The 13,950-nt window shown below is 35.8% G+C and overlaps 1 protein-coding gene across 1 annotated transcript in view; it reads left to right on the forward strand.

Annotated features, from left to right (window-relative positions):
• The window catches only part of TRPC5 (transient receptor potential cation channel subfamily C member 5), a 208,719-nt gene that overhangs the window by 136,403 nt on the left and 58,366 nt on the right, over positions 1–13,950 (forward strand). The window contains exons 3-5 of the mRNA XM_056125792.1: positions 1,946–2,282; positions 3,808–3,947; positions 8,745–9,067. Of these exons, the coding sequence (XP_055981767.1) occupies positions 1,946–2,282; positions 3,808–3,947; positions 8,745–9,067 (800 nt within the window). The remainder of the gene's footprint in view (positions 1–1,945; positions 2,283–3,807; positions 3,948–8,744; positions 9,068–13,950) is intronic.

Below are 13,950 nucleotides of genomic sequence, written 5' to 3' on the forward strand. Positions count from 1 at the left end.
TAACCAAGCTCAGTGAGGTATCTCAGGAGTTCAAGATGCCACTTTGTCTAACGTTCATTGATTTAAAGAAGGCCTTTGATTCTGTTGAGATAGAAGCAGTCATCGAAGCCCTAGCCAAACAGGGCATTCAAACTCAATACATCAGGATCGTCAGTGAGCTGTATGACAGACTCACTACCAGGATCTAATCATTCTACAAGGAAGTGATCATCCATGTCAAGAGATGGGTTCAGCAGGGTGATACCATTTCACCTAAACTATTCAGTTCCACCCTCGAGAACACCATGTGATGATTGGAATGTGAAGGAATGGGAGAGAAGATCGGCAACTACACCACCTCCGCTTTGCTGATGACATTGTTCTAATAACACCAAACATTAGCCAAGCGGCACAAATGCTGGTCAACTTAGACCATGAGTGTGGAAAGGTCGGACTGCAGCTGAATCTCACAAAGGCAATGTTTATAAGAAATGGACTCATTCTAAAGCTCCATTCTCTCTCAATGGGACAAACATCTCGAATGCAACCTATGTGTACCTAGGTTGAACAGTCAACATGACGAATGACCTGCCACCTGAGTTGCACAGGAGGAAGAGAGTGGCTTGGAACGCCTTCAAGAACGTTGCAGAAATAGCTAAGAGGACGAAGAACCTCAGGCTCTGAGCACATCTCTTTGATTCCAATGTTCTTCCTGCATACACCTCAGACACCTGGGCCCTACAGAAACAGGATAAGAACGCTATTCGGCTCTCCCAAAGAGGAATCGAAAGAGCTATGCTTAGAATATCAAGCTTCACTCAAACGAGAGAAAGAATCCGGAGTTCTGATCTCGATCGATGGTCAAGAATCAGGGACGCTGTCTCTTTTGCCAAGGCATCCAAAATCAGATAGGCTGGACAACTAATGAGATTTGTAGACGACCACTGGACTAGAGCCATTACGAACTGGATTCCACGAGACATAAAAAAAATAGCGTGGCTGCCCACCTATGAGATGATCAGATTTCTTCTTCAAGACCCTGAACAATAAGTTTGACGCTCTCCATATTCCTGGAGCAAGCAGACGCCATTGGGCTACACTAGCACATTACAGGGATGAATGGAGACGTTACTGGTGCCCGCTCGAGCAAATCAATGAGTAACGGGCTGTCAAATGATCATATATTACCACTTTCTACAAACTTATATGTAACTTCAATGCTTTAACCTAAATCAATATGTTGTTTCTTTTGAAGTATGCATGTAGTTACAGAGCAGGAGGAGATACCAATAGAGTTTTGTCACTCTATTTTGTGATAGAATTTGCCATGTCCTTATCAATGAAATACCCAGAGAGATAAGAAATGGTGAATCTGCATAAGCTTTTTCCAGGAGTAGACATTTAAAATCTATTATTTCACTAATACAGCTGTGAAGATCTACCTGAAACCTACTTGATCTCTGTGACAATATGACATATATCCTTGATTTTCTGCTAAGTGATATGTCAATTCCTTGGACTATGTTTTAAAATAATTGACTATACTCCACCCCCTCTACCCTAGATAAGTTCATTCAGTCAGTATTCAGGGGATACCCAGAGAATTAGATTATTTTTAATGTTCTCTGGATGATCTTTATGCAGAATCTAATTTGGGGGACCATTTATCTGATCTGATTTGGGGAGGGGGGGTTAGGAAGGCAAGCCAAATTACAAACCAAATTATTTTTTAGTGTATGAAACAATCAATCAATTATAAGAAACATTTACTAGTCTTATAGGAAACAATTACTAGTCTTATAGCTTGACAAGTAGAGTTACCTCTGGAGTTAGACCCATTCATAGTAACTGGGAAATCATTCTTTTTCTGAAGATGTGGCATATTTAGGCTATAAACTAGAAGTATTGTGAATGTGCATTTCTCCCAAACATTCCAGATGCCTAACTTTTTTCTTTTTTTTCACAGTTTGTAGCTCAGCCTAATTGCCAACAATTACTTGCCACTCTGTGGTATGATGGATTCCCTGGATGGAGGCGAAAACACTGGGTAGTCAAGCTTCTGACTTGCATGACCATTGGGTTACTGTTTCCCATGCTGTCTATAGCATATCTAATCTCACCCAGGAGTAACCTTGGGTTGTTCATCAAGAAACCCTTTATCAAGTTCATCTGCCACACAGCATCATATTTGACCTTCCTCTTCATGCTTCTACTGGCTTCTCAACACATCGTCAGGACAGACCTCCACGTACAGGGGCCTCCTCCAACTGTTGTGGAATGGATGATATTGCCTTGGGTTCTCGGTGAGTCAAAAGTACCAGAAGCTTTGGCCAAAGGGCCTGATGGACATACCTGAAGAACCATTGTAATATACAAACTGAACCTAAATTAATATACCTTCACTCTGTGTTGTGGGGTAGCACTTTGTTGGGAGCCTCGGAAATGTGGTTCCTTTTTCCTCTCTGCAGTTTCTCTATATGTCATGGTCCACAATGAGATTGGCAGTGAAACCTGCATTTGTGTTTGAAAACACAACATCTTTAAAGACAGACACATTGCCTTTCAGTTGATTTAGAAAAAAAGTCAAGTATCAGTCAGAATGGCCCTCAGGTATACTAGACATGGCAAGTGCTGATTAATGTCCTTTTTCCCAGAACTGGGGGCTCTTGGATGCTGCTTTCTCATAGTTGCTCCACACAGTCTCAACATTTACTTAGGTTTCACGTGCTGTTTTGTACTTATTCCACAAACAGAAGGAGAACCTAGAAAATCTACACAATCCGTGGTAAAAGCAGCGTTACCAGTAGGGTCCAAGAACAATTGCTAACATTGGACCCTACAATAGATTGCCATCCCGCAAATGCTTGCTACGCAAACTATGGCTATCCTAAACAGCAATGTCAGTATTATCTCAGAGCTTTATATGAATACAGAATAACAAGTTTCATTATACATCTCATCTATAGATTCCAAATTATTTTTTTTTTGCTTTTTGTGTAACACCCAGCGATGATCAGGGGTTACTCCTGTCTCTGCATTCAGGAATTACCCCTTGTGGTGCTCAGGGAATCCTATGGGTTGCTGGGAATTGAACCCGGGTCAGCCGCTTGCAAGGCAAATGCCCTACCCGCTGTATTATTGCTCCAGCCTCTAGATTCCAAATTTTAACATGGTCCCCAGGTGACTAAGAAGCACTACAGTTTGAGAAGCACTTCTAAAACTATAGTCATACTTTTTGCTGATTTATATATTCCAAGTCCAAAGAAACACCTATGTCATCATGACCTCGACAATGTATAAAATTGGAGGAAAGTAGTATATTGTAAAGAATATTATAAATTATTTTGATCCCACCATCTAGCTTCAATGCCATCGTTCAATAATTTGGCCCAGACAGTTTACTGACCTCAAAACTCTCCTGAACAATTTTCTCTCTAGCATTTATTTAGATGAAACTGAAGACTATGTTGTAATATCAATCTTATTACTTTATAAATGAAATTATTCCCAATCTCTAATAGGGAGAGGGTAGATAAAGCACCCCAAATTACAATTTAGCAATTATTCGGTGACATCAAAATTGATTGGAAACAATAAATGTAGCACACAGGGATATCTTTAGGTAAAGGTTATCAGGTTTAGCAAGTTAACGACCTGGAGGTGAGGTTGGAAAGAAGACAGATATGTGATTACTTTCTTGAGGACTTTACTACACTTACCTCAGTTCATGTATTGATATCATCTTTATTAATTTTGGGAACATAGTATGATGACTATGATTATCATTTGACCCTGTACAGAAATAAATATTTTCCCTTCGTTCTTCAGGTTTCATTTGGGGGGAGATTAAGGAAATGTGGGATGGAGGATTTACTGAATATATCCATGACTGGTGGAACTTGATGGATTTTGCAATGAACTCACTGTACCTGGCAACTATTTCCTTGAAGATTGTGGCCTATGTCAAGGTAACGTAGAATGCTCATCATTTGACTTATTTAATTATTTTATTAAATTTAATTTTATCTCTAGGAAGATAAAGTGATTAGGCTAAATGTGGTGATGATAGTGTAATGTATATCCCAAATGGTCATATAGATACATATTTTACATATTCTTTGAATAGTTTGTAAGTAGTTTCCATCTAAGTATAGAAAATGGAGAATGAAGTAATTTGTAAATACATCCTTAGTTTATTTAACTCTAAAAAAGTGTCCTTGGCTGTTTATCTAGCCTGCCAATTTTTAAATTTTGTCTTACAATATCTTGGTCAATAAAATTTTTCACCAATGCTTGTATAAGGCAGAGTCAGAAAAGTCACTGAACTTCTTATGATCAAAAACTCTCTTAACCCTTGTCATGTATTTAACAAATGTTAATTTAACTGAACATAGCATTTCAGGGCGAGTTATCACCACCAGGAGTAGACATGGATCCCCAAGCAGCTACTTATTTCTAGAAAGTGAGCTTTTATATTTTTCTAATATCCTCCGTGTGACACACCCATTAATAATTCTTACTTCCTGTTCAGTAAGATATGAAAAGGATTTCTCGTTTTCATAATAGCACTTCTGATGTGAAGTCATCTCCATAACTCTTTAACCCACTGAATTGTCTTTACACAAAGCTAAATATTCAGAAATTCTCAAGTATTCTTCATATGATAGGTAATAGGAACCTAGAAACTTCATGGCAAGCAGCATAGATTTCAAGAGTCTATGACCCTCAACACTGAGTTGGTCAATTAAACTAAAAATCTTGACTCTTTTTGTATCTATATATATGTATATATACATATATATGTATACATGTATGTATGTATGTATAAAAAACTCAAGTAATATACACATACCCACTTGATGCTTTCTCCACACAATATTCAGCCTGTATTAACCTAGAGAAATCAGGTCTGATTTCCTACATTATATCTCACAGGTTCAAGTTTTAAGTTCTATGCACTTTTGAGAATTGAATTGCTGTGCTTCTTATCTCCAGAGTTTAATTTCTCCAGGATGAGGAAAGCCTGACAACTTAGTTAAAAAATTGTCTAGTCACGCTTTATCTTTTTGGCACAAAGTCCTACATTAAGTAGTTTTAGAATGGGTTTATGGCTCTCTCCCAAAATCTCCAACAACTTAGATTATTTTTATATATCTAATATGCATATTGCATAAATTTTAAGAATTTTGGAGTTATAAGGATAATGAATATTGACTGCAGACATAAAACACTTTTTAAAGAAGCCAAAGCATACCTTATATTTGGGGTGGTCATTTAACACATACTTACAACTTCCTTACCAAAAAAACCTGGTGAGTTAAATATTTTAATCTCTTATTAATGTACCTGGATGAAATTCATGTCATTCTGACAGTCTACTGACTAAGTGACATTATATGCCTAAAAATTCTTCCTTTGAAATTGTTATTTACACACTGGAGGAACAATAAATTATTAATATAAAATCTGTGGGGTTTTGTTAAACAAGAATGGTATAATAAATGATCAGGAATAACTTGGGGAATATAAATAAATGTGTTCTATAGCACAAAATTCACTAATAACATAACCTATCCTACTTCCCTATCAAGGTTTTCAAGGAGTTAAGAACTTCCCTTACACAAAATTAGCTTTATTAAACTGGATAAATTCCCCACAAATGACAAACATTTACAGGAGGTATTTGCTAAGGAGTTGGAGTCTTCTTCAAAAAGGGAAACTTTACCACCAAGACATGCTGCAAACACACTTTGGATTTTTCAATGAGATATAATAAGTAGGGATTCTGATCCAATCATCTATAGGCCTCACCAGTATGAGAAATTTTTCCAAGTAGGTTTATGCAACATCTATGTGGCAAATCTGTAAGAGCAAGTACAGAAGCCCCTTGAAATATTTTAGATCACCATTATAATAAATAAATATAGAAGCTAGCTAAATTATAGCAAGCTAGCTTTATAAAAGGTCATCAGATGAGAAAACTAGTAACATACTACCTCACACACTCTATAACAAATCTGTAACAATAGTCTACTACCTCACACAGGCTACAACTAACTAACTGCTATAAAATAACCTACAGTCTACAAATAGTCACTACCTCACATAATATATAATAGGAAACCAAAGGGATACAACAAAATATTCTAAAGGACCAAATGTGTATATATAACATTTAGCTTCAAAACTCCCAAACAATCCTACAAATGGAGAGTAATTATTTTTTCTTCGATTTAGTTCACTACACTTTACCTCATGTGTACAGACTAAATCTGAACTTTGATGCTCACTAAATTGCCCTTTCTTTAACCAACTCTTCTGCAACTTTGTTATTACTGAGTACCCACATTAGCAGTCCATATTTATGTTTTTAAGTTGATAAGATCCTATCCCTTTTAAATATATGGAGATACATTTTTATGCTGAATTATATTTCAATGAATATAGAAAATCACTTTTCTTCTATTATCACTAACTTACGATTTGGGAAATTTGATTGAAAACCCTGCTGTAAGTTATATTACTACAGACAATAAAATTTAACCATGAGCTAGATTACCATCGACAATCCTTCTAATTCTCTGAACTTTAGATTCTCCCTGTAATGAACAATATCAAAGAATATAGGTGGCTTCTAACATTTAATTCCTATCCCACGTAACAGCATATTTAACTGAAAACCATGTAGAACTTTAACACATTATTAAGCTTGAAAGACTGACACTTCATAAGGTTCCCCAAGCGCTGTCAAGAATGATCTCTGTACACAGAGCCAGAATTGAGTATCATTGGAAATAGCTCCAAACACACATATACACATACATACACTTGCATATGTGTATAAAATCTTGTCCTTGAAAAAATACTTTTGATAACAACTATGTTAAATGAGTTCATTAGGTTGTATTCCATAATTTTTGTCTTCAAAGATTTGTATGCAAAACTTAAGCTTCCCAGAAAATTTCTAAGTGTACTATAAATTCATACAAATAATTCCATGGAGAAAGCCTATCTATGTTTATATTTCTGTTTGTGACAAAAGAAATCCTAAATTATTAGTTATATTAGTTATGCATATAACATATTGGTTATATGTTCTAAATGACGATTTATTGCTTTAAGACATAGGTTTATTTTCTTCACAGCAAAGAACCCCCAGATATCACATACACCTATCAATCTTTAAAAGTCTGTTTAACATATATGCTGTTAAATAACTATCATATAAGTAATATTTGACCACTTGGATACTTAAATTTTATTTCTAGCTTTGCCATGAACACCCGTGTAATATTAAATCAATCACTGATTTTTTATTTCACTAAACCAGGTGTAATAATATCTACCCCACACATTAATGCAGAAAGAAAAATGGCTAGACAAATGTAAGAATATATTTTTGGCCAAAAGTGTACAAATTTATTGGCTACCTAAAGTTTATCTGAAACAGAAGCACAAGTAAAGTATATTGGATACACGAAATGATCTTAACAATGCTGGTTTCCTCGGGTTTTTGGAAGTAAATAACATTTTAGAGATGCTTACACAGTCATCTGGCCCTCAATACAGCATTTCTCAGGAAAATTGTTTACACTTAGCCCTAAGAAATTGTGGTATTTAGATTAGAGCTCAAGGCAATATGGTTCGGATTTGATGCCAGACAAAATTCTACATCTGTCTTAGGAAAGTAATAAGCAATTTCTTGTATTTCTATAACATTTTGGCTACGGATTTCAGACTTTTGCATATGTATACATAACTACAAATGTATGTGATGAGTAAATGTAAATATCTTTATGCTATGGTGAAAATGAGAGATATAGTCTGTTTTATATTACAAAGCCAAAATTGAAATTCAGGTTTCATAAGGAATTCATCTTTCTACAAGATTACCTCCAATATTCCAAGAGCTAAAAATACAGAAACGCGATAGAAATGTGCAACCAACCCTAGAAATTAGTGTACTTTCACTTCTTCAATAGTCTGAGCTTGTAACTATCTCATGGTGATTCAGTAAAATTTTTAAAAAATAGTCTGTTTCCTGATTTTCCTAGAGGGACATTCTAACTTTTAAGGTTATCAAAGAAACAATAAAAAGCACCACCTGATGAGATAACACTAAATTTACTACCTGAAAGATTAACATACCATTTGGAACAGCTTGTAGTACATGACATACAGCTAAATATTTCATCATAAAACTCTGGATAATGGCCCTATAGGGATATTCTTTCTTGTTCCCATCTGCAATTATCAGGGAAGTGAGGATTAAAACTTCACTGAAAAGGCTGACTATCCTACAGTAACCTCAAGTTGTCTTAAATTTTCAGATAAAAAATGGGGGGAGATGTTGAGATGTATATCTGATTTTAAATCTCATCTGGAAGCTGAATGATCTGTTTCCATTACCTTGGTTATACCAGTTGAACTATTCTAGTGGCATTCCCCAACAAACTGGTGAATCCAGTTAGAAAATATCTGTTGACAAACCACAGGAGGTTGTTCCAGATTGCTACTTCAAAATTCATTTTTCTATATCTATATTCAGGACACATATTTAGTACGGGAGGAGTGAGAGTAGAGAAAGTAGCATCATATATTGATTGGGTGGGGAAAATAATCCAAAGAGTGACCTACAGTGCATATAATAAAAATGAATGCTTGGTGCATACTTTGTTTGATTCATTTTATCATGTAAGAAAGGGAAGTGGGAAGTTTTATAAATGCTCACTGTAACTTTCCTCTTATGCACTTGTTTCTTTCAGTATAATGGTTCTCGTCCAAGGGAAGAATGGGAAATGTGGCACCCAACTCTGATTGCAGAAGCACTCTTTGCGATATCCAACATTTTAAGTTCCTTGCGTCTCATATCCCTATTCACAGCCAACTCCCACTTAGGGCCTCTGCAGATTTCTTTGGGGCGCATGTTGCTTGATATCCTCAAATTCCTCTTTATCTACTGCCTGGTACTGCTGGCTTTTGCCAATGGATTGAACCAGCTTTACTTTTATTATGAGACCAAAGCGATCGATGAGCCTAACAACTGCAAAGGGATCCGGTGTGAAAAACAGAACAATGCCTTCTCCACGTAAGACTCTCCATCTCTTCTATTGCTTTTATTCTGCCTTGTCTTTCTTTTCCCTACTTTCAGTTCAGAGCTTTGTCACTGCCTTTGACAATTCGTATAAAGCTTACTATAGATGAAATAACAGAGTTTGAAGTGAAAGAAGACCCTATCCATAAAAAAGGGACTATAAGAAGTGGACTTAGGTGTGGAAGAGAAAAAACAAACACAGAGGTTCCCAAGAACTCACTAAAGAGTTCTGAATAATATGCACTCATATCCCATATTTTAGTGGAACTAGTTGGACAGGAACAAATAATTTATCACCCCCAAAGGTATCATTTACCATGAAAATGAAACAGCAGTGATAATCCTCTAAACAAGTGACTATCAGAACTAAACTATTCATTTTAAATTAACTACAAAGTAAAAACAAAGGAGTATGCAAGAGTATTATAATGTACCTGTAAAAATCTCTTGTAATTGCAAAAGATAAATAGTATACCAGGTAGAATGCTTACTTTGTCCACAGACAACCTGGGTTCAATCCCTGGTACTACATACTGATCCCTGAGCATAGAGCCAGGAGCAAGTCCTTAGAACAGCCAGGTTTGGTCCTAAAAACAAATCCGTTGTAAGAACAATGAAGGTGTCTTTTGTTTTATTAGGGAAGTTAATTTTGAGGTCCTACCATAGGAGTGAAACTGGTTGCCAGTACAGCCAACCAAATGATTAGGGGGTTGGAACTTTTAGTCCCAGTCCTGCAGGCTGGGAATAGAGGACAAAGGATACAGTTCAATCACTAATGGTCAATGATTTAATCAACAATGCCTATGTAATCAAGTGCCCATACCAGTGCAAAAGGATAGATTATGGAAATCTTCCAAGTAGATGAATACAACAAACTTCAGAAAAAATGAAACTCGGCAATGGAATTTAGAAATAGTAAGCGTGATTTTTGTGGCATTGACTCATTGTCCATACAAAATGCAATTTAAGAAGCATGTTAATCTCTAATCCATTTTTATTATTATTCATAATAATTAAAATAGACATAAGTGAAAGTATTAGGTTGGGCCTTAATGCTAAACGAAGTTCAGATTTGGGTCGATTGAGGTTGGGCCTCTAGCATCAAAACCACCTCACAAGAGAAATATACTGTGATAGCAGAAACCTCTCATACACTGGAATGTAGGGGAAAGAGAAAATCAAGAAACTACAATATCCAGGAGGTATAGTGTGAAATAGCTGTTTTATTCTGGGGCTCAGCATCATCAGCTTCCAAAATAACTTCTACTAATTGGGTTATGAGGGTAACTAATTTAGGAGCTGTGTCATTATGTTGTGAACAATGTACAATGGACTTGCATGTCTGGGGTTTAGATAAACAGATAATTTTAGAACTATCACAGATAGCCATGCATTATTCATATATAGCATTTTTTCTGTGTTTCTGAACAAATAGCCTGGTGAAGCAACCCAAGATGAAGTGCTAATATGCTTTGTAAGCAAGGCTTATGAAACTAGTTTCCTAATGACTAGTATCCACCCACTGAATATATGTATTACTCAGGGCATGGTAAATGCTGTAGATAAGGGGATCTATTTCACGGGGACACCCAATATGGCCTTATTACAGAAAAACTGAGGGAAAGTTCAGGAAACCTTACTGAACTTGCTTTATAACCTTTCTTCTGGAGTCTCAGAGATGCTAATAAAACATTAAGTTAATTAGAAAAAGTCAAGGGGAGAGTCAAAGGACTCCATACAATAAGTGGAAATTTTTGAGCAATTATTAAGGAATAAATCAAATGAAGCATATACTGATAGAAATGAAAAATAGAGGAAACAGAGGTATTCGCAGAGCTCATCCTAGCAACATGGAACTTTTTTAATGAAACAGTCATTGATGAGGTTAAGAGAAAGGTTTTCAGAACAGTGTGACCAAAGATTGAGTGAACATAAGGGACACCTGATTGGTCTCCAAGACACAATGGCTCCAAACAAGTCCACTTTCAGTTCAGATCAATTTAAAACATCCCGAAGGTCTAAGTTACAGCTATAAACTTGACCGGTGGTGGTGGTTAAGCAGATAAATAAGGCCAAAGTTTAACAAATGGAGAAGGGCCCTTAGGCTTGATTCATGTTTGAGAAGTGAAAGCATTTTTCAAAATCATAGGTAAAATGATCATGACATAGAGAAGTTTACAGGAATTCTATTAACTATTTGTTGATAAAGCTCTATCTTGGGCAGGACTTCAATCTACAGTTAGATTGAGAGAACATAAAAATGTAAAACTTGATAAGATTATACAAACTATTCAACTATTACAGCTGGCTTTATGTAACTAATGTATCTGGATATTTTATGAAAATGGCTATCGTGCCATATTGGAAACTTTTTTTCATAGTATTGTAAAAGCAAAGTCTATTGATAAGTTTCTTATAAAACTCACAGAATCTAAGAGTTGATGAAATTAAAGTAAACGTGCGTACGTAAGAGCGTATGAACAGACTATATGTGAAGTTTTTGTGTCTTATTTAACTGATTTTATTTTATTATGGTGATGGATGTTATATCTGATCAGGAACATGTCACCTACTTAGTACTATTAAAAACAAAACACATGTAATTTCACCTTTCATGTTACATGAACATGCTAAATGGAAATGAGTAATATTGTCTAAATCTGCCCTGAGTTAAATAGAAACTGTATTGCTTACAGGGACAAATTTTCTGTGTTGCAGTCCTGTGTGGAACCTAGACTAGAGATTAAGTTAAAAATCCATTACTGCCTCTTAATGAGAACTATACCATCTTTAGCAGGAGTAAATTACAAAGTGAAGGGGATTAGAGGCAATGTCAGAGATCACTCAGTTTCTGTGATTAATTAAATATTTTATATGTGTCAAAGGGTACCAAATAGGTATTAGAAATGTCTCCTCTGAACACTTGTGACATATGACAGTTCATTATTCTCAGTCCATAAATCCACTGGCTCCAGATTCAGGGAGTTCCTTTTTCTTTTTAAATTCAACATCTGCTTCTTCAGAACCTTCAATCTCAAGAATAGATTTTATTTTCTGAAAAATAGCTGTTGGGGAAAATAGATAAAGAGAAGTATGTATCAGGAAGTTTAAGTTACAAGAGCTGTCCCAGGCTTACTATGGATCCCAGGTTGCAGGTTCCAGTGCCTGTCCTAGGCTTACCATGGAGTGTAATAAGGTACAAGGTACAGATGTTTTGTACCTTGCCCAACCCTACCACAGCTTCTGTACAGAGTAATACTCTCTACTATTTATAGCTATGATACCAAGGTCATGAATAAAATCTTATTTGTTAAATTAAGACAATTTATTCATCTTTAACTCTATAAAGTAAAACAATTCAGTGAACTCATTTTAGAAGTATATACAATAGCAAAAGTCAAGGAAGATAAAAGTATTTGTTTGACCCCAGCTTGCACCGACATAAAGAAAAAAGAACAACACTGCCTAGCTTATCTCTATATATCTCTGGCAATATTTTCTAAAGTTGGTTATTAATAACCATATTTCAATGTGAAGTTAGCAGAAATGAAAACAGGATCTCTGATCAAATTAGTTTTGGAAGTGCTAGGACACATTTTGAAAGGTTCTTTCACTTTAGGACTTCTTAGATTTTCCATTCAGAATTTGAGATTTAGACTGAAAGAGGATGTCTCTGAAATGTGTTCAAGGTGGTATTTCAATAAACAAATTTCAAAAATATTGTTTCTCACTTTACAGCACCCACCTCCTCTATTAGGTCACATCCTTTGCTTTTCTTCTAATAACTCAAGGTAAAATCTTGGAAGGAGGAAAACGGAGTCATGTAAAGGGGAAAAAGACCCGAGTTGTAAAAGAAGCATAAATGTCTATTTTGGTTGTCAACGAGGAGGTCATAGAAACTGGTCACTTTCTCTTTTCTCTTAATGGGAAATATTTCTATAAATTGCTCTATTGATAGGAATCATATCAATGTGTTTTCAGTATAAACACATTTTTAGTGACTTGAGGACCAAGGGGCTGCATTTGTTCACACCAAATAATTTGACAGAACTTTTCACCTGAATTCAAAGTATGTTATTATCATTCTTTTCTTTCTCATTCTATAAAGATTCCATTTTTTCCTTTGTCTCAAAAAGTAAAAAGCTTTAGCATTTCATGAGAAATTCAAAGTTCTTATACATGATATATATAATAGTACTGTTGGTGATTTGGGTTCAGCATTTCAAACTTGGAATATCTTGCCTTTATACTTTGTCCAGAATAGTCATTAGGAAAGCATCATCATTCTTTATTTTTTTTATTTTTATTAGTGAAACACGATGAAGTACAGTTGTGGAAATTACAAGTTTTTATGCCTGGGTTTCAGTTATACAATGATTGAGTACCCATTCCTTCACCAGTACCCATTCTCCACCCCCAATGATCCCAGTATCCCTACCACCCCGCATCCACCCCATCCCACCCTGCCTCTGTGGCAGGGCATTCCCTTTTGTTCTCTCTCCTTTTGGTTGCTGAGGTTTGCAAAAGAGGTATTGACTGGCAATCATGTTTGGTCTATAGTCTACTTTCAGCATGCATCTCCCATCCTGGGAGGATCCTGACAACACCCTTTACTTGGTGTTGCCTTCTCTATCTGAGCTGCCCTTTCCCCTAGCATGTGCAGCTGGCCTTCAAGCCATGGAGTGAACCTCCTGATACTTATCTTGACTATTCTTGGATGTTAGTCTCCTATTTTGTTAATTTATATTCCGCAGATTAATGCAATCTTTCTATGTCTGTCCCTTTCTTTCTGACTCATTTCACTCAGCATGATACTTTCCATGTAGTACCACTTATATGTAAATTTTATGACTTCATCTTTTCTAACAGCTGAATAT

Source organism: Sorex fumeus, unplaced genomic scaffold (genome assembly GCF_029834395.1).
Source record: "Sorex fumeus unplaced genomic scaffold, SorFum_2.1 ptg000058l, whole genome shotgun sequence".
In the NCBI taxonomy this organism is placed as follows: domain Eukaryota; kingdom Metazoa; phylum Chordata; class Mammalia; order Eulipotyphla; family Soricidae; genus Sorex; species Sorex fumeus.